General features: G+C 46.2%; 1 protein-coding gene across 1 annotated transcript in view; it reads right to left on the reverse strand.

The window, feature by feature from the left end:
- LOC144127731 (acetylcholinesterase-1-like) overlaps positions 1-25,236 on the reverse strand; it is a 497,666-nt gene that overhangs the window by 107,883 nt on the left and 364,547 nt on the right. The window contains exon 7 of the mRNA XM_077660632.1: positions 6,226-6,297. Coding sequence (XP_077516758.1) covers positions 6,226-6,297 — 72 coding nt within the window. The remainder of the gene's footprint in view (positions 1-6,225; positions 6,298-25,236) is intronic.

Consider the following 25,236-nt stretch of genomic DNA (forward strand, 5'->3'; position numbering starts at 1 on the left):
GTTCTCTGAAATCTAAGGTTCGACGAAATCTCGTCTGGTCGGGTGAATACATTGGCGAAAATAATGAAGCGCCGACCAAAAGGTGTTGTCAAGATGGAAGGACGTTTCGACTTCCACACGGAAGTCTTGTTCACTGATGGAAAAATTTCGCACACAAAGCTTAAGTACGTTGTGCTAATCGTCGCAGACATCTAGCGTACGAGGGCGGTAGATTGCCGATGTTACGGTTGAGCGTCTGATCTGTTGTCTGGATAAACAGATACTCCAGATATTGGCGTGACATCCAGTTTTTCTCACGGCCGATAATTGCCGCTTCTTCCCAAGCGATATCATGCTTCGTGTTTTCAACGTGTTCAGCCAGTGCGTTGGAACAAGCCTTCTTTTTCTTGACATCATTCTTGTGCTCATTCAGCCGTCTTTCAAAGTTTCCGCTTTCACCTATGTAGGAGTGATCGCAGTCTGAGCAGGGGATTTTATAAATTACTCCGGGAAACTTTTCCTTTTTTAGCTTGTCCTTTACGGACACCAACTCGTGACGAAGCTTGCACGCAGGCACGTGAGCTATATGCACATCGTAGGTGCGAAAAATGCGGGCCAATGACTCGCTCACGCCTGGCACATAGGGTATTGCAGCTCGGGCACGGCAAGGTAGGCGAACGGGCTGAGCTGGTCTCGTTGTCTGCTGTATTACAGCGTTCACGAAGTGCTGTGGGTAGCCACACTTGTTGAGCTCGCGTCACACTTGGCGTATGTCAGAGGCTTTTTCTTCGGGTTTCGAGCATATTCTTTCCGCACGATGGGCGAGGGTAGAAACGACGGAGCGCTTATGGCACGTAGGATGGACTGAATTAAAGTGAAGGTATTGGCCTGTGTGCGTGTCCTTTCTGTACACCTTGAATGATAGGCGGTCATCACATCGCTCCACCATGACGTCCAGAAAAGGAAGACGGCCAGAAATCTCCTCCTCGACGGTAAACTGAATGGAATCTTCCATGCTGTTCAAATGGTTCGTGAAAGCAGCCAAGGCATTCTTTTTGATTATGCAAAAGCAATCATCAATGTACCGCAGGAAGACCTTCGGGCGCGGCTCGAACGAAGCCAAAGCGCGGCTTTCCAGTGCTTCCATTGTGAGGTTTGCGGTTGTGACCGAGATAGATGCTCCCATGGCAGTGCCATGAACCTGCTTGTAGACAGTGCCCCGAAAGATGAAGTACGTGTTCTTCAAGCAAAACTGCAGAAGCTTCAACAGGTCCGATGGATCGATGGGTGTCCTAGCACTCAGTCCGTCGTCGTCTCGAAGCGCTGAACGGCATACCTCCACCGCCAGATCCACGGGGACGCTGGTAAACAGTGATCTGACGTCAAATCACACCATTATCTCGTCGCTGTCAATCGTGATTTCGCGTATTTTTTCAGTAAAATCAAAGGAGTTGCGTACGAAAGTCGGTCTCTTGCCAACGAGTGGCGAAAAAACTTTGTGCAAGTAGCCTGAAAGTCGGTACAAGGAAGAGCGGGTAAAATCCACTATTGGTCGCATTGGAACGCCTGGCTTGTGGATCTTCGGGAGGCCATATAAAGCAGGGGCAGATCCATTGTGGCAGAGGAGCGTGAAGTATAACGACCTGTGCTGTGGTGGAACAAACTGGAAGACGTCTGTCAAAAGCCTTTGCAACTCTCGCTCTACCTTGAGTGTAGGGTCCCGCTTGAGTCACATGTACGTGCCATCATCCTCCGTAAGCTTCGTCATTTTCTCAACGTAGTCGCTGTGGTTTAGGATGACGGTGGCGTTGCCCTTGTCAGCAGGAAGGATTACGATATCCGTATTGCTCCGCAGGCTCCTGACTGCATCCCGCTCCTGAGCAAGGAGTGGGGTGGGGTGCCGATGTGGCAGCTTGGCGAGTATGCTGATCGCACGGGTACGAGCTTCTTCTCGGCGATTGTTTTCCACACGTCCCACAGCCTGTTCCACGGCACAGATGATTTTTCTTGCGTCCGGAGCCGCTCTCGTATTGAAGTTCAAACCAAGCTCCAGAACGGCGAGCTCTGTTCGAGTAGGCCTATACGAAGACAGATTGTGGACGGTGGGGGTAGGTCTGTTGGCCGGACTCCCTTTACGGCCAGGTAGCAGTCTGATTAGCTTCTCTTTGTGTGTGCGCCCACGCTGACCAGACTGTAGACTAGCTACGAAGTTCGCGTGCAACTGGATGCTGACGAACTCGTTCGGACACTGGTGTTCAAGGCGGCGACGGGCAAAAAAGGCTTGGTTCTGAAGGTGCCTTATTGAGTCCTTGCACTCCAGGATTCTGGCTTGAAGCAACTGTCGTTCTGCTCTTGACACCACGCTATGACCGAAGGGCGTATCGACCGGTCGTAGCAAGCGGAGGGACCGCGGGGTTAGGTTCCTGGCTTTGCATATGAGGTTGAATTCTAGATGAGCCTTGAACGCAGAAAGCGGGACGGTTAGAAGCGGAGCGGGCTTTTCTTGAGACGCGTTTAAAAAATAACTGATTATTTTTTTATTAGTCCTGTTTGTTTCTTCCTTTTTCCTTTTCTGTTATTCACGCTGTCGATTACTGGCTCTTTGTGGCTTGCTGTGTTCAGATATATATCTTAACTTTTTTGATATGAAAAAATGTTGACGCCCCTGGCTCTGTGCATGATATGATGTGACAAGGCTTTAAATACTTTCCCTGAAGCGAAAAATAAAACCAGTTGTTAGTAGCGCTCATCCCTTGTGTCATCGTTCTCTCGCCGTGTTTGTCTTTTTTAGCGCTGACCTGTTTCAAACGAAATGCTTAACCAACTAGCCCAGCACCAGGTTTTGCTATATTAATAGCTGAGCACTTGAACCGAAATGCCGCTAATATACCTTTCCTGGTAAGGCCTTATTATAAGCAGGCAAAATGTAGTTATGCCGACAATAAAAGAAAATACTGTGCTTTCTAGGAACCTTAGCAAATAGGCCATTCAAGTGCGTGCAAAATTTTGTTCTAATTATTGAAACACTGGTATTGATTGCAAGATGGCAGACCCCATATAGCCGTCAAAGAAGTCATGTGACGAAGCGCTGGAGGTAAGGTTATAATAAGTGTAATAAAAAGATTAGGCCCAAAGGCAAAGTTTTGGGGGACGTCCGAGATTGCACAGATGCCTTTCCGCAGCCCAAAATGCTAAGTTAGCACTTTTTTAAAATGGTACACCGCAGAAGAAAAGAAAAAGGCAATGCTCCGTGGTTTCAGGCATGCACGCCGTGCAGGAACCGAACTTGGCGCGAGTGCAAAGCGGAGAACCTACAAATTCCAGCAACAACAACCATTTCTTTCAATCCAAACAAATAAGGGATAGGGTTCCAATTAAATGTGGTTTCTGCCTCAACAGGTCATTGGTTCCACAGGACTCTCAGAAACGGGATAACTTTGACATTGCTGAGCCAAACATCGTGCAACAGTGCTTAGCACATTTCAAATAATTGATATAAGACCTGTTATTGCAGCTTTGGAACGCGCGCAGTTATGATGCGGTCGTGACATACCCGGCAATTCTGAACAAAAGCATTTTTGAGCGGGCAACCATCTATGAACCGTCTTCGTGGTACAACGCTCAACCATCATGCACTTCCAGGTTTTGCTGATCGCTGTCCTGGATAGCCTGTCGCCTGCTGACCCTCTCTGGTCCGCCGTTCCGCCTCCCAAAGAACCGGCTGCCTTAATGAATCAGCTATCAGCGAACTGCAGCCTCCCATCAAACCGACAGCAACCGCTCCCGCCAAGTTTGGTCAAACCGCTCTCTTTCGGCTGGTAACTGGGAACAGCATCGGCTCGCCCTTTCCCGCCTCCATTTAAGCGTGCGCAGTTCGGCGCCCCTTCGGGTCACGGCAGCGTCTTCGTGGCACAACGCTAAACCATCATGAACTACCAGGTTATTCACAATGGTGCTCACTGTTATCGAGACGACGACGTTTGTCTTGTAGCGGTGTCGTGGCCCCCGCATTTTTAATGCACTTCCGTGCTGTACTGGCGTACCTTCGGCGTCTCTTGCTACTTGGCGGCGATAATGAAGCTTACCTCGGACATAAGGCCAAGACTCAGGAAGACAAGCTTGACTATCTGGCTGAGGTAGCCACGCGTCTAGACGCTGGACAAACAAATATTCTGGAGTCTGGCAACAAATTTCTAAGTATATAAATTACTCTTAAAACTCTTATTCATATTACTCTTACTCATATTTCTCTTAAAAGAATTTATGGTTGTACCAATCACTGTTAATTCATTTCTTCAGTGCGTTTTAGTCTCAGAGCGGTGCGGGCGCCGCATTGTGCGCACAGTGCGGTGTGTTTTTTATCGTCCCCCTGTCCAAGTAGCTGGATTCTCGGAAGAATTTTTCCAATTCTGAGTGAGGTGTGCACGCGTTTTCCTAACAGTAAAAGGATCATATTCGACGATTTTAACTTCCCAAGCATTAAGTGGCTCTCATTAGCTGTCCCTCCAAGTGACACTGAAGCTCATGCTTTTCTCCACTCCTGTCTCGATTTTTCATTAGGGCAGCTCGTTCATCTGACTACGTGATCCACAACTAGCACTGCTAACATTCCACACCAAAGGCGACTATGTAACTATTAGTAACAAACTGTAGCTTTTTTTTTCTTGGCTTCCTGGATGAATATTTGTTTCGTTCTGTCGAAGGTAACTGGACACTTTTCAAAGATACCCTCACTAACCTTATCAATACCTTTATTCCAGTAGTTTAAATCAAAGAGATTAGACCTTAACTTTGGTTCAATAAACAGCTTCGTCGACTGGATAATAAAAAGAAGCCGCGGTGGCTGAGTGGTTATGGCGCTCGGCTGCTAGCCCGAAAGACGCTCGATCCCGGCCGCGGTGGCCGAATTTCGATGGAGGCGAAATTCTAGAGGCCCGTGTACTCTGCGATGTTAGTGCTTGTTAAAGAATCCCAGGTGGTCGAAATTCCCGGAGCCCTTCTCTACGGCGTCTCTCATAGCCTTAGTCGCCTTGGGACGTTAAACCCCCATAAACTAAACTAATAAAGAGAAGCGCCTTTACAGGCAAGCTGTTAAGAAGGACCTATCGAGCCCGGTGACCAAGTAAAAGGAATACGACAAGATTTGCCAAACGTCCCGCAAGTCAAGCAGATGCCACTTTTTCAACAAGGACTTATCATCAATGCTAGCAAATAACCCTCGCCGATTCTGGAAAGTGATAAATCCAAATAACAATCCTGATATAATTCTTACCGATAATGATAGGATTCCAGTTCCTGCCCAGCTATTTAACGACGCCTCCTCTATCGTATTCACTAACGTGGGCGTCTCGTAGCGCCCGGCTTAAATTATCTTCCTAACATATCAATGTCCGAAATATTAGTCAGTCAAACTGGTATATTATGCCTACTAAATAACCTTAAGATTGGTACCAGTTCTGACCAACATAGGTTCAATATTAAGATACTTAAAAGCACATCGCACTCCATTAGTTCAATAATAACCGCCCTGTTCTCTCACTCATTACCATCTGATCTCATACCTCATGACTGGCTTGTTGCTAAAGTGATACTCCTCTTGAAATCAGGTAATAGCTCTACCCCTTTTAATTATCGCCCTATCTCACTAACCAATATTTTCTGCAAACTTCCCGACCACGTCATTCATACACGTCATTCATAGTCAAATTTTTAAATACCTGGTCCTTTATAGTAATTGCAGTTTACAGAGCTCCCAATTCCCCTCCGCAGTTTCTACGTGAAATGTCTGATTTCATGAATGATTTTCATCATGACAGAATCTTATTAATTGGTGATTTAAACCTTCCAGCAATTAAGTGGGACAAGCCCTTTCTCAATCCCGATCATGCTGCTCATGAATTGCACATATTTAATATTATGTTGAGACATGACTTGCAGCAAGTAGGGAGGCAGCCAACACGTGTACATGGTTGTACTTCTTCTCTACTTGACCTTATCTTTGTAAGCCGATCTATTAGTGACTACCATGTTTCAATTGAGCAGGGAATTTCCGATCATGATTCGGTATATTGCTCCTTCCCTGTCCATATTGTTTGCAATAAGCCTGTGGCCAAAGTGTGCTATGTAAAGGACTTCTCACGTGCGAAAGATGAGAGCGTGTTGGATTATTTAGATTTTTGCCTCAGCAGTTTCTGAGGCAGTAATGCTGATGAGCTATGGAATAAATTTAAAACACTGTGCACTCACTGCCTTGAGAACTTCGTCCCTAATAAAATAATAAAATCTCGCAAAGCTTCTCCTTGGATCACACGTGAAGTCCTGCAATTGAAAAGAAAAGTGAAACGTTTGAAACGTGGAGGCGCCAGTCGTTTCGTTATTCAGTCTTTTCAAATATCTCTTAATGCAGCTGTGAGGTCCGCTAAACGTCATTACTTTGAATACAGACTGCCTAATTTCATTCTAACTTCACCTGAAAAATTTTGGAACCACTTATGTCAAAAGAAAAAACCTATTGACCGAATAATGCACGACGGCAAGCCTCTCACAGATAAAAATGATATTGCTACGCAATTTAACCGCTACTTCCACAGTGTCTTTGCTAATGCAAGTGGTGAACATTGTTTTGAAACGCCCTCCACTATGCCTTCTATTACGATATCAAGACCTGGCATTGTTGAATTGCTGCTAAACCTGAAAACTAAAGCATCGCCAGGCCCTGATAAAATTCCAAACGCTTTCTTGCGCCGGTATGCCGAAAAGCATTCCGAGTTTCTGGTTGTTATTTTTTGCGCATCTCTTTCATCAGCTGTGATTCCTTCAGAGTGGAAAACTGCACGTGTTGTTCCTGTTTTAAAGAAAGGGGACGCATCACTGATATCAAATTATCGTCCCATCTCTCTCACTTCAACCTGTTGCAAATTACTAGAACACATAGTCGCCAAGTACATCATCGGTTTTCTTGACGATAACAATATCCTTTCTAACGTTCAACACGGGTTTAGGGAGGGCTTTTCTACTGTAACTCAACTAACATCGGTTGTTCATAGTTTTGCATCTGTACTTGATAAATCCGGCCAGGCTGATATTATTTTTATGGAGTTTAGTAAAGCATTTGACCTCGTCTCCCATTCTAAATTAATTGACAAGCTTAAACAAGTTGGTCTTCCTAACTTTATAGTTAACTGGGTTTCAGCTTACTTATCTAACCGACAGCAGTTTATTAGTATTGACGACCATTATGCAAACAGCCTGCCTGTCTCTTCTGGTGTTCCCCAAGGAAGTGTCCTCGGTCCCCTGTTATTTTTAATATATGTGAATGACATTGTAAAAGTAGTTACTCATCCCGTTCAAATCCGGCTATTTGCAGATGACTGTGTTTTGTTTAATGTAATTACTTGTCGTGAAGACCAACTATTACTCAATTTAAACCTAAAGAATATTCTGGATTGGTGCAACCAGTGGGACATGAAACTTAACGCTCAGGAAACCGTATTTATGAGATTAACCAAAAAAAAACAGCCTTTTACACCCTTACGCTCTTCCATCATTTCCACTTTCGGAGGTAACTGAGTATAAATATCTTGGCGTGACGATAACTAATAATCTAAGCTGGAGCAAGCATATAGGTAACGTATGTGCATCAGGTTTTCGTAAACTTTGTGTCCTCAAGCAGAAATTGAAGCATGCTCCTGCAGACTTGAAATTTTTAGCCTATTCATCATTAATCAGACCCAAGTTATAATACGCTTGCATTGTCTGGGACCCATTTACTAAAACTAACATTCAAGCGCTTGAAATGATCCAGCGCAAGGCCATTCGATTCATCTTTTCAAAATACCGTTCAACCGATTCACCTACTGCCATAATGCGAGCACACCGAATTCAAACATTGCAGGTACGACGTAAAATTCTCAGATTAAAATTTCTTTTCCTTCTCAAACATAACAAGTTGCCAATGTGCCCGGATCCCTACGTCAAGCCATTTTCCGCTCCACGACTAACAAGACATCGCCACTCTGATTCACTAACTCCATTCACCGCCAGAACTAAGCTATTTAAATACTCCTTCTTCCCTCGCACCGTAACTGAATGGAATACTTTACCTTTAGCAGCACTATGTGACATAGATTCCATTGAAAAAATAGAATATTGACGCCATCAAACTTCTTTTGCTTTGTGTTTCAAATTTTCTTTCAGTGTTTTTTTTTTTGTATATTCATGTTGCACTGTATTGCCCCTCCTGCTAGGGCCCAGAAGGGCCTGCAGTATTCTGTAAATAAATAAAAATAAACAATCTTATTTTAAAATACCAGCCCGGTTTTCGCAAGAGCTTTCCTTGGGACAAACAACTTGCCGAATTCGTTCATGATTTGCATTCATCCATCGATGCTTGCGGTCAAATTAACGCCATTTTTTCAAAGGATTTGATCGTGTTCCTCATCACATGCTTATGCGCAGAATAACTCAGTTGGGATATTCACCCCGCTGTTATTAGCTGGATTGCGGTCTTCCTCAACGATAGACTTCATGACGTAGTTAGCGCCAAAAACGAGGACCAAGGTGAGATAAAGACACAACACGAGCGCTTTTTCGCAACCTAAAGTTTAATGTGAAGGGTGCTTGTGCACAGATAAAACATGGGATGGAGTTCACGGCGAGCGAGACAAAACGGCGAGAAGAACGGCGGGCAGCGCAGAAGACGACCAGTTCAACCGAAGCGACCTCGAGCAGCGCGGCGGCGCTTCGTCTTTCATCGGCACTTCGTCAGTGATCTGCGTAGGCTGCACTCGGCGCGGCCGTCATGGTTCGCTACAATCGCCCCGGGAACGAAGAGGAGCCACCCTGACGACCTATGGCGAAGGTAAGAGGAACGGTCCGTAGTGTGTCTTCAGGCTACTGACGTGGACGGTTTCTCGGCCGCGATGGCGCAAGTCCGACGAAGGGTTGAGCGGCTCCACGATGTAATTTACAGGCGACGTTTGCTGGACGACACGATAAGGGCCGTGGTATTCTGTGCGGAATTTTGACGACAATCCAAGTGGTGTGCTTGGAACCCCGAGTCAAACTAGGGATCCAACCGGAAAAAACGTGTTGCTTGTTATCGTTATCGCGCCGATGCTTTTGGCGGCCTTGGGATTCCTAGGTAATAGAGCGCGCCAACTGGCGGTATTCCTCTGCATGCTTTGCAACTTCGGAGAGGGACGTCCACTCGGAGGCGTCAGGAATATGTGGTAAGTTGGTGTCCACCGTGGACGATGGCTCACGCCCATACAGCAGAAAGAAAGGGTAAAGCCGCTGGTTGACTGCATGGTGGCGTTGTAGTACGCGTACGTCACGAAAGGAAGGACACCGTCCCAGTTGGTCTGACCTGCTGCGACGTACATCGTGAGCATGTCGCCGAGAGTACGATTGAAGCGCTCGGTCAGCCCGTTAGTTTGAGGATGGTAGGTAGTGGTGGTCCGACTAAGCAGAGCTTCAACGACGTGGGAAAGAAAGACGCGACCTCTGTTACTCAGCAGCTCGCGCGGCGCGCCGTGGTGAAGAACAAAGTGACGCAGCAGGAACATAGCAACTTCGCGGGCAGTAGCACCAGGAAGGGCGGCTGTCTCGGCATGCCGGGTGAGGTGGTCAACGCCGACGATAATCCAGCGGTTCCCGGAGACCATACAGGGAAGCAGGCCGTGGAGGTCAACGCCAACGCAATCGAAAGGACATGCCGGGCAAGGAAGTGGTTGCAAGCGGTTGGTCACACGGGGAGCGGATGTCTTCCGCCGCTGACAGGCGATGCAAGATCGGGCGTATTTTCGAACATAGGCGTACATGCCGCGCCAATAATAACGCTGAGAAGTTATTTTAAATGTTTTCAGCCCACCAGCGATAAGAGGCGCAAATTTGCGATCGTAAATGGCGGGGAATCGCGAGATGCCACCGCCGACCATCAGGCATGTAGTTGCGGTGGTATAGAAGGCCGTTCGGGAGGGCAAAGTGCGGAGCTTGACAAAGTAAAATTCTAGAAGGCGCAACGTTTGATGATGAAGACACGGCGTCTAGGAGGCACGCAAGCCACGGGTCTTTCTGCTGCTCCGCAGGCATACCAGCGATGGTAAGAGACCAGCGTACGGGATCGGCCCCCGAGGAGCAGGCAGCGTCGCTAGGAATGGGAGACCGAGACAAAGCATCGGCGTCCATGTGCTTACGGCCGGAACGGGAGATGACGCGGATGCCAAACTTTCGAAGGCGAAGAGCCTATCGAGCGAGGCGACCGGATAGATCTTTCATAGGCAATAACCAACAGAGCGCATGGTGGTCAGTGACGACGTCAAACCGGCGGCCGTACAGATAAGGCCTGAATTTCGTTAGCTTACAAACAATAGCTAACCATTCCTCCTCCGTAACGGAATAGTTGGATCCAGCTTTGGTGATCCCGCGACTCGCAAACGCATCTACGTATTCTTCAAACCCATCTTTCCGTTGAGCCAAGACAGCTCCGAGGCCAACGCCACTCATATTCGTATGAACCTCTTTAAGTGCTGTTGGGAAATAGTGTCTGAATATTGGCGGTGAAGTCAAAAGATGGTGCAGAGTAGTGAACGCTTCGTCGCACTCGGCCGACCAGCCAGACATGCCATTGTTTCCACCAAGTAGCTTCCTCAGTGGCGCAATGATCGACGCGAAATTGCGTGCGAAGCGCCCGAAATAGGAACACAAACCTATGAAGCTTCGAAGGTGCTTGAGCGAAACCGGATTAGGAAATTCGCCACAGCATGGAGCTTGGCCGGGTCAGGAAGAACGCCTTCCTTGCAGACTATGTGCCCCAAAATCGTCCACTTCCTAGCTCTGAGGTGGCACTTCTTGAGACTCAGCTTCAAGCCGACGTCAGTCAGGCAAGTAAAACCTGTCGTAAGCTTGCGACGTGCGTGCTGAAATCGGAGGAAAAGACAACAACGTCGTCCAAGTAGCAGAGGCAGGTCTGCCATTTGAACTTCCGCAAGATGTTATCCATCATGCTTTCGAACGTGGCAGGCGCGTTGCACACACCGAACGGCATCACATTGAACTCGTAGAGGCCGTCGGGTGTAACAAATGCTGTCTTTTCTCTGTCAGGTGCAGCCATCGGTACTTTCCAGTAGCCGGAAAGTAGGTCAAGGAAAAAAAGTACTCAGTGCCTTGGAGGCAATCAAGAGCGTCGTCGATGCGGGGAAGAGGGTAATTATCCCTGTGAGTAATTTTATTGGGACGGTGGTAACCGACACAAAATCGGATTGAACCATCTTCTTTACAAGTACTACCGGCGAAGACCAAGGCCTGTGAGACGGACGGATGGCACCACGGTGCAGCATGTCCTCAACTGCATGTCCTCAATCACGCGGGGCTCTGCCGCCTACACAAGATATGGCCGCTGTCGAAAAGTCGGGTGAAAACCGGTCTCAATGCGATAAGCGACGGTGGAAGTTCGGCCGAGAGGAGTGTGGGCGACGTCGAAAGCGGAGCGAAACGTGTGTAGAAAGGCTGAGAGCTGCGTCCGGTGTGCGGAAGGAGGAGCGTCGTCGATGGCGGCTTGGAAGGCGGCGTCGGGCAACGGATCAGGTGCCCGACGCCGCCTTCCAAGCCGCCATCGAGGACGCTCTTCATTCCGCACACCGGGCGCAGGTGCCGAATCCGAATGAAGAGCGTTGATGGAGGAACTTCGGGAGGTCACAAAGGCATCCAGGTCAGAAAGAAGGTAGGCGGATTGAAATGAACCAGCAGACTCGCCACGTAGCAGGGTAAGCGGGCAGGCAGACGGAATTTAGATAAGCATCTTCGTGATACCTCCGTGGACATCGATAACAGCAGGCGGCAGCGGCAGGTTTTTTGCAGTGGACAAGGAAGAAGACGGCGTAAATAAAACGGTGACGACTGGCGTGGCAGGACGCGAGAAAAATACAAGCGCTATAGCCTCCGGAGCGACGTCGACGTCTTCAACGACGGTGAGCTTCTGCGGACACATGAAGTGGAGGTCGTCAGCCAGGTGGTCAAACAATAGAGAAAATAACCTCAGCGTGGGCGCAATCTATCACGGCGTTATTTTTTCGCAGGAAGTCTCATCCGAGAATCACGTCGTGGGAACAAGACGGCAGGACCAAGAAATCCGCACTGTACAAAACGTCAGCAATGACAACCCGCGCTCTGCATGCGGCCAAAGGTGCGATCATCTCTTCGGTAGCAGTGCGAAGCGACAAAACAGAAAATGACGTGGTCAATTTCCCTAAGCGACGGCAGCCTCTGATCAATCACTGACACAGCAGCACCCGTATCGACAAGCCCGTACACAGACAGACAGTGCACAGGATTCACTGGATTGATCGTGGGAGAAAGGTGAGGCCTCGAACTGTTCGAAGAGCACGCAGTTCTTGCCCCTGGAATTGCTGAACTTAGTTTCACTCGTCAGCGGATGTAGGGCGACGGCACATAGGCGACAATGAACGGCGACGTGGGGACGGGGATCGACGGGTCGTGTGCGGACACTGGTCGGTGGCGTAGGCGTCCGGGGGTGGCGCAGAACGGAGCAACGGCGGTGAGCAGGCGTAACCGCTGGAGGGGCGACCGTACGGCGACGACAGAGGCCGGTCACATGTGCGGGGAAACGACACGAAAACCCTAAAAGACGATTGTCCGGTGTGCGCCAAGGGTTATAATGTGGCAGAGAGGGAGTATGAAGCGGAGCCGCTGGTGGGACCGGTACCGGGCGCAAGACAGGCTGACTGGGTAGAAACGCCACAGGCTGAGGCTAAGTGTAGCAACCGTCCTGTCTTCGCCCTTCTTCGTCTCGTCCATATGCTACGTTCTTGTTTAAAATATGAGGCTGCACAGCCATGGCGGCGTACGTCAAGGGCGCCGCCGCATGAGTGGAGAGGCTATAATGTGCCGCGGCGCTGGTCTACGTCAAAGGAGGGACGGAAGGAACTTCAGGTAGAGTAGGAAGAGCAGTTGCCGGATTTTTGGCCAGAAGAATCTGGAACGCGTCGTCGTCAAAGCCCTTCAGGTTGTGGTCGATCTGGGCGCGCTCCGACATCGATGCATCCACACGCTTGCACAGGTCCGCCACATCCTCAGTATAACTGGTAAAATTTTCACCAGGCAGCTGCTCCCGAGCACGCAGGCGTTGCTCAGGGCGCAGCTTGCACTCCGCAGGCCGGCCGAAGCCGTCGGCGAAATTCCGCTTGAAGGCGGACCACGATGTGATGTCATCCTCGTGGTTGCGGTAGCAGAGAATGTCAGTGAGGTAGAAAGCGACGTTGTTTAGTTTGGGTACCGACCCGCTCGTACGACGCTATCCAGTCCTCGGCGTCATGGTCTCCAGTGCCGCTGAATACAGCAGGATCGCGGCGAGAAGAACGGCGGGCAGCGCAGAAGACGGCCAGAGTCCAACCGAAGCGACCTCATGCAGCGCGGCGGCGCTTCGTCTTCTTCTTCTTCTTCACCCCAGGTATATGTCACATATCCTCGCGGGGGGGGGGGGGGATTGGCCAAGGTGTAGTAGAATAAACAAAGAAGTTTCCATGGAAGATTACGACAAAATTGTAGCAGCAATCGTGAGTTTTGAAAAATCAATGAATAAAACAACAGAACAATATTGACAGTTAAATAACAGACAGCATTTTGGTGAAAAGAGAAGAGCTCGTAGAACTTTAAAAGAATTAGCACATCAACCTACCAGTTGCAATTATGTAATCAAGGCGGAAAGCTGGGCTAGTTGGTGTTTCATCATGAATAAAAGACTAGCGCATATAACAGAGACACAGACAAAGAAGTAGACAGGACGAGCGCTAAACATCAACTGAGTTGTTTACTGAACATAAAGGAACATATAAGCAATTCGGTGGTGCATGCGCACACTGGGTTAACAACACATAGACAATCTAATCAAGGTGTGGCAAACTGTTCTTTAGGTACATTTTTTCTTTTTTGGTCAAGGTAAGTGAACTAGTGCTTACACAGTTATCACCTTCTCTGTCAATGTGATAGGCCTCACAAATCTCGCGACCTAACTTTGTGCCTCCCCTACCAAGCACACACGTGGCACCAAACGCCGGCACGCACCCGCACCGCTTACAATGATTGGCCAAATGACCGCCCCCCGCCAATGAATCTACCAGCGTGCTGTGCTCTCGTAGCCGCTCGTTCAGGCACCGTCCAGACTGCCCCACGTAGCATCTACCGCAGGAGAGGGGTATGCGGTATACGATGTATTCTTTTCCGTATTCTTTTCTTTTTTTTTCTGTATTCTTTTCCGCCAAAACCCACAAAGAAGGCATGCCACTCAGAGCGATTGTATCCGAGAATGAAGCCTGGCAAGGCCTGGTATCAAAATACCTTCAAAAGCACCTTAGCCAGCTAGATGTAGAAGACCCTTTTCGTGTGAGCAACTCAAAGGATGTAATTGAATTTTTGGGTGAGCAAGGTGGTGCTTCAGGAGCTAATTTCGCCTTTTCAGTAGATATTGAGGAGCTCTTTTATTCCATTCCCCAAATAGAGTTACTAGACGCAGTAAAAGAGCGAATTGAAAGCTGGGGGGCTGTTAAGTTCCAAAATAGCAGCGGGGTTTCTGTAAATGACTTTGTAGCGTTAGTTAAGTGTTACCTCTCATCCACCTTTATTTGTTTTAATGACAAGTTGTTCGTGCAAAAAGACGGTATCTGCATAGGCTCATGCATAGCTCCAATACTTAGCGAAATTTTTTTAGGTCAATTTGACAAACTCGTTGCAGCGTGCATGAAAAGGGAAAAAGGTGTAGTGAGGTGTTTTAGATATGTGGATGATTTTATTGTGTTTGTGAATGTTGAGAACGAGAGTGACAAACCACAGGTTGTAAAAAGTGTTTTAGATATTTTCGGTGAATGTTCTGTCAAGCTGAGATTCACGCATGAAGTTCCGATCAACGGGTGTCTCCAATTCCTCGAGATTTGTTTGTTCTTTGGCACGGGGCACATCTGCTGGTCGTACCAGCCACGCACAAAAAAGGAAATTTTAGCGTACAATTCGGCTCATTCGAAATTGGTAAAACGGGGCATTGCAAAAAACTGCCTGCGTGGTGCTCTCGAGAAGTCTTGCCAGCATAAAATTGAAATCAGTTTGCAGACGCAAGTGCACCGGTTGCAGAACGCCGGTTTTCCTATGGATACCGTGACGGCTGTAGCGCAGTGCCTCATGAAAGAAATCAGGGCAGGTGGCCGCCCTGGCGTGGCAGCGGAAACTAGCTGCAGGAGGCTGAGGCGTACCGCTATTCCGTACGTGCACCAGTTATCGCACCGGCTGAAGAAAGTTGGAGAGAGGTGCGGTGTGGACGTGATGTTCACTGCCCCCGAAAAGCTGGTGCGCATGTGCAAAGCGGTCAATGAAGAAAGGAAACCGGTCTGCACCACAAAACACGTATGCAAGTTTGTGCCTTGCACTACTGGCATCGTATACCGCATACCCCTCTCCTGCGGTAGATGCTACGTGGGGCAGTCTGGACGGTGCCTGAACGAGCGGCTACGAGAGCACAGCACGCTGGTAGATTCATTGGCGGGGGGCGGTCATTTGGCCAATCATTGTAAGCGGTGCGGGTGCGTGCCGGCGTTTGGTGCCACGTGTGTGCTTGGTAGGGGAGGCACAAAGTTAGGTCGCGAGATTTGTGAGGCCTATCACATTGACAGAGAAGGTGATAACTGTGTAAGCACTAGTTCACTTACCTTGACCAAAAAAGAAAAAATGTACCTAAAGAACAGTTTGCCACACCTTGATTAGATTGTCTATGTGTTGTTAACCCAGTGTGCGCATGCACCACCGAATTGCTTATATGTTCCTTTATGTTCAGTAAACAACTCAGTTGATGTTTAGCGCTCGTCCTGTCTACTTCTTTGTCTGTGTCTCTGTTATATGCGCTAGTCTTTTATTCATGATGCAATTATGTAATCGTGGAGAAACCCAGAAATAGAACCCAATGCAAATCCCTCGGCGTTCGCACCAAACGATAATAATACTGGCAAAGATAAAGGGAGCCCTAACCTGGAGAGAGGGACCTCCAGGTAATTTTTTCTTTCAAGTGCGAACCTTGGGCAGTAGAGGAGAAAATGGTCTAAAGATTCAACTTTCCCACATGCGTCGCATAGGTTCGTCGGTGTCAACCCACAACTGCATAGATTAAATTCAAACTTGGAATCCGGCACCGCAACCGCGTCATTGTTACCTCACACAGCCTGGATTTACACGAACGGACGTTCCAATTATATGCTAAGTGCTGATAGTCAGTGGTATTTAGTAAGGGCTCTCGTAACCTGGCTGATATATGTAGGAACCGCTGAAACCTGGAAATCGCCAGCAGGCTGAAATTCGGGACGGGATGTGTCACTGACCCGTCAAGAGCCGACCTTGCTAAGTAATCAGCCACGTCATTTGAATGAATACCAGCATGGCCAGGGACCCAGACAAAACTGACCACATTCAAAGTGCATGGGACAAAAAATCGCAGGATACGGCGCAAAAAATCTTCTTGTGAAGTGTCAAGGGAGACTAACACTGACAAACAATCAGCGAGAATAATAACATGAGACACATGGCATGGAATTTTGTGAAGGACCATTCCAAGAGCCAAAAATTCCGCAAAGAATATAGGAATATAATCTGGGATGCGGACAGAATAGCTCCATGCCAAATCCTGCGAAAAGATGCCAATTGCAGCTTTTTGGCAGTTGACGGAGGCATCGGTATCAAGCACCGTATGATGCGGGTATTCCTCTTTGTGATCCGAGAGAATACCGTTTAAAATGTTTGCGGGCATGTGTTTCGCATGAGATGGGAAGATGTGATCGAAATGAAATTGCACTGCTGCCGGCGTGTCATCAACCCACTGCAAAGAACTGATATCAACACCAAACGGTGTTAAAAGGTTCTGCGTTAACATAATTTGTGGCATTTGATACCGTGGCCAATGATGAGAAAAGAATAAGGCCGGCTGAGACACAAAAATAGGAGTACTGACATCAGTCACATCAGTCTTTCATCGGCGCTTTGTCTTCATCGGCATTACGTCAGTGATCTGCCTGGGTGGTATCAGGCGCGGCCGTCATCGTTCGCTACAAATGGAACAACACATTATATATACCCATCTCGTGAAAGCAAATCAAAACAAACATACATAACATCAAGAAAAGCAGAGGGCTCGATACATCAGATGGGGATGCTCAATAACATGATAAATGGCTCAAAAGCAGGAAAATTCATAGTGAATATCACCGAGAACAAAAAAAACGACAAAAAGCAAACCCAAAAAGTAGGAAACGGATGGAAGAAATTAGTTCCACGTGTGGTCCAGGTATGCCAGTACTTTTACTGTTAAAGGAATTGGCAGTGCGCTTTTGCATGTATATTCCTGTCTTCAAATATAAAAAGCCTCGGTGATTTCGCGGTTAAGTTGTTCTTTATGAGTTGATAAAATTTCAGCTTGCGCATAACGGGGATTACATTTTTTCTTACACACTGGCTTACATTTCGGCACACAATCCGGCTTACAATCTTTACATCCCCTGCAGTTGTCCATAAAATGCGAGGACTTCGACCCAGAGACCAATTTCTCGTGTTCTTTTAGCCGTACATTTACACAACGTCCTGTCTCACCTATGTGGGTCTTGCCACAGGAAACGGGCAGCTCATACACCACACCTGTTTTGCAAGGAACGAACCCCGAACTATAGCACTCCTTAGACCTTTTCTTATTTTACAGCGAGACTGTATACCTCTAGGAACCTGTATACCTCTAGCAAACTGTATACCTCCTGGTACAGAAACGCCAGGATAAAAATCTAATGGAAACAGCATATCTCCTTTGAAATCAGGCATACATCATAGAGCTCGGTGCTCGCTTTCAATAAGAAAAACCACAAAACACTCTCCAAAAGCACATGATGGATGGCAAGGCGCGTGTGAACAATGGCAACGCGTTCCGGTAACATTAGGTTTGCAGCTGCTTCGAAAGGGGTTGACGTCATTCGAAGCCCTCGTATTAAGTGCAAACCACGTAATGTATGATAACGGCGCCTGCAAACAATGCAAAGCACGTTCCTTCTCCTCGCATGTGTTTCCCGCTATGGAATACGGTTGCGTAAGCTACTAGTGGAAAAGTACGCAACAGCATAAAAATCACGTAGAGGCCTCACGGTTTCCTGATGGTTTTCTGCAAATAAATTAACAATAAATGTAGATAAGACTAAATATGTAGCATTCTACTCTAGGAAAAGAAACACTGACAATGGTATGATTCACATATTAAATAACCGTAGCACTCAGCAAGTGTTTTTTTTACAAATACCTCGGCGTCACCTTTGACCAACACCTACATTCGCAAGAACACATCGAAAAGGTGTGCAAAAAGATAGCTTTCAGCTGCTACGCACTTAGGGCAAAGTAGTATTTTCCGTACAATGTACTCCGTTCCTTGTACTTCTTGCTGTTTCAATGTCACATTAGGTACTGCTGCGAATCGTGGGGCCAAACATACAAAACCTATTTAGTTCCCATACATACACAGACTACAGAAGAGAGCATTGCAGGTAATTGGCCATGCGTCTTCGAACAATAGCGGCAGTTGTGTATACCAGGAGCATCGCATGTTATCATGCGAATTCATGCTTAATTACAAACTATGTGTTTTGGTATATAATATTATTAAGACTAATACTCCTCTATTACAATGTTTTTTCTTATTATCGTGCCATAACACAAGGCATGCATTAAATGAAAATTTCAATTTGCCTGCCTGTCGCAATGTATACGAGGAACGCTTAGTTCAATTTTCCGGCGCAAAAGCCTGGAACACAGTGCCTATTAATGTGCACCTTGCAAATAACTTTAAGCTGTGCTGCAAGTTTTTCTTTATTAGCAACCAGGAAGTGCCCTGACCTCATCCTTTTTTTTAACAGTTTGTTGACCTATACAAACTTTTATTTCCTGTTCCTTATCGCTTAGTTTTTTTTTAATGGTACTTCAAGTGCGCATTTTGTTCCAAGCGTTTCTTTATTCCTGTTTGTGGGTTTCTTTTTTTTTTGCTCATTAGGCTGCCTGGTGAAGTTTTTTTAATTGTGTACTGGACCCTTTCAGTAGCCGCACGGGTATCGGTCCAAATATTTTTGTGTAACGCCTTCTGCTTGCAAACTAAAGAATGCTTTTGACTTTGACTTTGACTTTCGCCACTCTTTCAAATATTTAAAGGATAATATAAGTTCATTTCACTTGTCTCTGGTTTCATTCTTTGTAGAGCCAGATGTGTGAATTTTGAAGTGACGTCGCAATGGGTAATTGGGTGTCACTCAACAGCTTTGCTGCCCAACCACCGTCACAGCGTGTATTGGAGCCACACTTTTTTTTTTGCCCTCTCCGGTTCTTTATTATTCTGCTTACTAGGCCGCACACTTTCTCGAGCTTGTTTGGGGCCGAAAAGATCACCTGTACGCCATTGCGCCTGGCCACGTTCCTAAGATTGTGCGATAGTTGATGCTTGTACGGTATCACCACCTTTTTCTTCACCTTGTCGTCAATTGGATTCTTTCGTGCAACACCTTTTACCCAGCGGATAAGTTTTTCACATTCAAAACTAATTGCACTGTGCGAATAGCCTGATGCCTTTATTGTGGTTATCTATTCATGCAAGCATTTAGCCATGTCATGCGCCCAGGACTGTAGGCATCAGAGTACAATGCCCTCTTTTACAACTTTCGAGTTGCCTGAGGCGCTATATAGTAAGAGTTTGATGGATCGCGGATGATAAGGCCATCAAACATGGCTCTAATCGAAAGATAGCCCTAGAAACTGCAATTTATCTCCAGCTTGTAATTAAAGAATGAGAACGACACCACGCCCACAATCTCGTAAGATCTCTAAAATATTCACAACGTTATCTGTGAAGCATGCGCCATCCACAAAAACTATGAAATCGTCCACTCATCTAAATAGACGGGAACACATGCCGTTTAGACTACTGTCAAGACATCTATCCGCGCTGCTGCTAAAGATGTTCGCGAGAACGACGCGCCACACATGAACTTCTTTGTCACGTTCTGCTTTCCCACGTGGCACAGGTAGACTTGAGGTAGAAAGAAAGCAATTTAAATAAATACCCCACTGGGATTCCTACACTGTTTCTGAAACCGAATTCATCATTTGATTCACAAGTCCAGTTCTTGACGCCATGCATAAGAGCTGAGGGAGGTGAAGAATAACAGAGGTCGGTGACATAAATGCTAAAAGCTTTGCAGCTACCAGGATTAAACTTCAACAACACATCTACCAGTTTATCTGAGTTTGGAACCAAAAATGGGTCGTTGATATGTAGGCCGGACAGGTTCTATACTAGGTAACTCGAGATGGACGGAAAGAAGGAAGGCCTCAGACGTTGCTGGCACATACCCACTACGGGGGAGTGGCCAAGACACAGGCGGTTAATTACTGGATACAGGAAAGTTTTGACGGGAAAAGCAGTGGCAATAGTATGTAGTCTGATAGATTGGAAGAGGGAAGGAAAGGGGTCCAGTTAACTTGGAGATCGAAGACAGGACAATTGCTTAATGTGCATAATAGTACACAATACCTGTAATGTTGCAATGTCGTACTGACTGAGAGCGGGAAAAAGAAATTAGAATGGGAGTCGCTGCGTTTCTTGAAGAAAATTTTGCACAGCAGAGCGCACACTCCTCTCGCTTCGTCCAATCAAAGAAGCGCCAATGGACATGTCGCTATGTGTTTCTTTCTCTTCTTTTCGGCGAAAATGCAGATCCCTTTCCGTGTTGTTACAGAATGAAACACATGGCATGTCTTGAAATTAGTCGAAACGGCATGTGTTCCAGTGTATTTAGACACGTGGACGACTACCTGGTGTTTTTGGATGCGCATGCTTCACATACAACGTTACGAACAGTTTGTCTTCCGAGAATGTGGGCATGGTCTCGTTTTCGTTCTTGAATTACCAGCCAGAGATAAATTACAGTTTCTAGATGTGCTGCTATCTTTTGACCAGGGCGATGTTTGTTGCCGCTATCATTCATGATCAGACAAACCCTAATACATAGCGCCTCAGGCCACTCGAATGTTGTAAAATATGGCATTATACTCTCATGCCTACGTTCAGTCCCGGTAAAGCCCTTCACGCATGACATGGCTATAATCTTGCATGAAGAAATAAGCAGAATAAAGGCATCAAGCTAGCCGGACAGCGCAATTAGTTTTGCATGTGAAAAACTTATCCGCTGGGTAAAATGTATTGCACCAAAGAAGGCAATGGATGACAAGGTAAACAAGAAAAAGAAGTTGGTGTTACCCTACAAGCATCAAATTTCGCACTATCTTAAAAACGGGGCCAGGAGCTAAAGCGTACAGGTAATGTTTTAGGCTCCAAACAAGCTCAGGAAAATGTGCAGCCTATTAAGCCGAATAACAGGGAACTGGAGAGGACAAAATAAAAATAAAGAAAAGGCATAAGCAATTCCATACTTCGCGGTATATTCCTTGCAAAAGGGGTGTGTAATATGAGCTGCCTGTTTCCTATGGCAGACCTACATAGTGCAGACAGGGCGTTGTTTGGTTTGGTTTATGGGGGTTTAACGTCCCAAAGCGACTAAGGCTATGAGGGACGCCGTAGTGAAGGGCTCCGGAAATATCGACCACCTGGTGTTCTTCTACGTGCACTGACATCGCACAGCACACGGGCCTCTAGAATTTCGCCTCCCTCGAAATTCGACCGCCGCGGCTGGGATCGAACCCGCGTCTTTCGGGCCAGCAGCCGAGCGCGATAACCGCTTAGCCAGACAGGGCGTTGTGTAAATGTACGGCTAGAAGATCGCGAGAAATCGCTCTATGAGTCAAAATCATTGCATTTCGAGGGCCATTGTCGGGAATGTAAAGATTGTAAGCCGGATTGTGTGCCGCAATGTAAGCCAGTGTGTAAAAAAAAATGCAATCCCCTTTATGCGCAAGTTGATATTTTAGCAACTAATAAAGAACGACTGCAGCGCAAAATCACGGAGGCTTTTTGAAATTCAAGACGCTAAAATTCATGCGTGTGCGCACCGTCAAGTTATTTAACAGCAAAATAACTAGCATACCTGGGCCACATGTGGAACTAATTTCTTTCATCCCTTCCCTCCTTTATATCGTTTTTGTTCTTGTTTCGTTTTTTTTTCATTTCGCGTGATTGTGACTATCAAGTTTCCTGCTTTTGCTCCATTTATCATGTTACTGAGCACCTACTACGCTTTTGTTGACGTTATCACGTACGTTTCTTTTGATTTACATTCACGTGATGAGTATGTATATCATTTGTTTTTCATTAAAATTTTTGTTGCAAAGAACCGCTCGTGTTGTGTCTTTCTCCTACCTTGGACCTCGATTTTGGCGCTAGCTACGTCATGAATAACCGTAAACTCGCCCTACTTTCCACTTTACTGCTGGAATTCAGTTTACCTCCATTAACAACTACAACTCCACTTATTCTAATGTCACTTCTGGGGTACCACAATGAAGCGGTCTTGGTCCCCTCCTATTTTTATTATATATTAAGGATTTACCTAACAAGTTTCCTCTCGAGTTAGGGTCTTTGCCGACGACTGCTTAACATACTGTAACATTCTTTCTATCACTGACCAACAATGTTAGCACACTGACCTGGATGCAGTAACCGCATAGTGCACATCTTGGCTTGTTTCACATAATACTTCTAGAAATAAGCTTATGTCTTTCACTCGCAGTTCTCGCATTCCTACAAGTTATTTCCTGAATAACCAATCTGTCGAACTTACAACTACTTACAAGTACCTGGGAGTTCACCTGCAATCAGACCTAACGCGGCTTATCCAAATTTATGTAACTTTAGCATCCGCCAACCACTCATACGGCCTACTGAATCATAACCTCAGACTGGTTAAAAAGCACGTGAAAAAACTCGCGTTCATCACACTCATTCGTCCGAAGACTGAATATGCATCAGCCATCTGGGATCCTAATCAAACCTATCTCATAGCTAACATTGATGCCTTGAAGAACCGTGCTGCGCGATTTATTTTTTCGGGCTACTAACATACTACCAGCGTCCCTGCCTTAAGAAATCACGCCGCATTAAAGGGCTTGTCTAACCGCCGTAAACTATCACGACTAGCACTTTTTCATAAACTGTATCACCATCCTTCGCTTTACCACGATTTTTTCCAATCACCATCAGCCTTCTGTCCGCGGCTCCGCCATCCCCTCATAGTTAACCGCATCTCATGTCGTTCATCTGCATTTTGCGAATTCATTCATGCCACACACTATCATAGAGTGGAACAATTTACCAGCGCACATAGCCATTGAATCTAACGCCTTTATATTTCTCGCTCTCATCCGCAGCGACGTTGGCATTTTAAATGTTTGAAACATTTTTTTTCCACTTGCTGTACTTTTGCAAGTACTTATGTTCTTTTCGTGCCTAAAATGTACAGAGGTCAAAATATATGTCTAGAAACGACCGAACTGCGTGTTCCGCAGCTCCCGAAGAAGCTGCGACTAGGAAGGTAAAAAATGACGATTAAATCCTATTAGTTTAACTGCACATACTTATATTCAGACCATTTTTAAACAAATGTTATCGCTAGATACCGCGTGTTCCACCCGAAACACTCTCAGAGTGTGTTCTAGACAAGCGTTTTGTCTTCTGTACACTAGAATTTTACGTTTCCGTTATGCTTAATCAGTTTCTTTAAACCGATTAACACAGCGCGAAGGAACGAGAATAAACTTGAAGGAACACCAAACACAGGTCGGGCGCTGTTTTTTTATTGCCAACTCTTCATTGCGTCATAAAAACCAGCACAATTTATGCCATATTCCTGGACCACCTGATACACTGACAGACAGTGGACATTGTGAAGAAACGCCTCACACGCTTGGCGATTACTACATATCAAAAATGAACTCATGACCGTCCTGTGTTTCGTGTTTCTTAAATTTTGTCCTCGTTCCGTTGCGCTGTGTTAATAGATTTCGTAGAAAGTATGAGCCAACTAGCCCAAACCAGAATCCTCTTAGAACGTTTTGTTTAAACCTATAGTTTGTATTATATTGTTTTTTATCGCGTGCTTCTTTATATGCTCTCTAGTGTTGAATTATTTTTTCATGTTATGCATAGACTGTTTAATGTTCATTTCCTTGTTAATAATGTTCTTGTACATGTTTTTACCCTGACCCCCCCCCCCCCCCACCTCTATGTAATACCCTCGAAGGAGGGCCTTCAGGAGTATGCCGAATAAATAAATAAAGAAGTAATCAATAGATCCGCAGATAATCCGATGGCAGTCTTGTATTTTTTCTTTATTCACGTTTTTCCTATCCTAAAAAGCGTTCCCCATTGGTTTTCTATGGCAGTCTTAACTCTTCTGTGCGATCTATGAAAACACTGTAAAAGAAAGATTTTGCTACAAATCAGAATAATGAACCATTACCTTCAATATTTCTATAACAGTGTCTCACAATTTTCCAATTTCCAAAATTTTTGTCCTAAAAAGCTGGACATGACCACACAAATGTGAATGGATAAGTGTGCCAAGAGACCTAGCTGATCACTGAGGAAGGTGCTAGTATGCATCTATGTGTGGCCAAATAAATTTTTTCACGTGTCAAATCCAAGGAGGATTAGGAAATCTGGGAAGCGTTCTACACTAAAGGTGCACATCTGATTGTGGGCCCACCATCGCCGCCACTTGGCAGGCAAGTAATCATGTCCGTAGCAGGTAGTCACAGCAAAACGAAGGTAGCGGACAGACGTGCGCATATGCATCGGTTACATCTCCTCCTCAAGGGTTCGAGAATGTCTCAAACAAACTGGTGCGGCTGACCCAGGGCAACACCCACAAAGTCGATTTCCAGAGCAGCTCTTCAACAATAGCATTACTAACACATCACCCGCTTTCATACCGCTGATCTCCCGAGCTAACGGGGCCGTGACCAAAATCATCAACAACAAATACAGGATTTTTAAACTGGTGGAGTTTTACAGCCAAGGGGTACATAGGCACAAAGCATGTCATGGCCCATGAGGCGCTTCAAGATCGCTGCATTTTTCTCATTACAATGAAAACCAAAATCACCCTTCACATTCATATTGCCAAGCATTTGTCGAATATTGACTTAGCACCACTATGAAAAAAAATAAAATGCAATATCAAGGGTTTTCTTAATTTTTTTCGTCTTGACTTGTTATGTACAACATGCCCTGTG

Source organism: Amblyomma americanum, chromosome 4 (genome assembly GCF_052857255.1).
Source record: "Amblyomma americanum isolate KBUSLIRL-KWMA chromosome 4, ASM5285725v1, whole genome shotgun sequence".
Classification (NCBI taxonomy): Eukaryota; Metazoa; Arthropoda; class Arachnida; order Ixodida; family Ixodidae; genus Amblyomma; species Amblyomma americanum.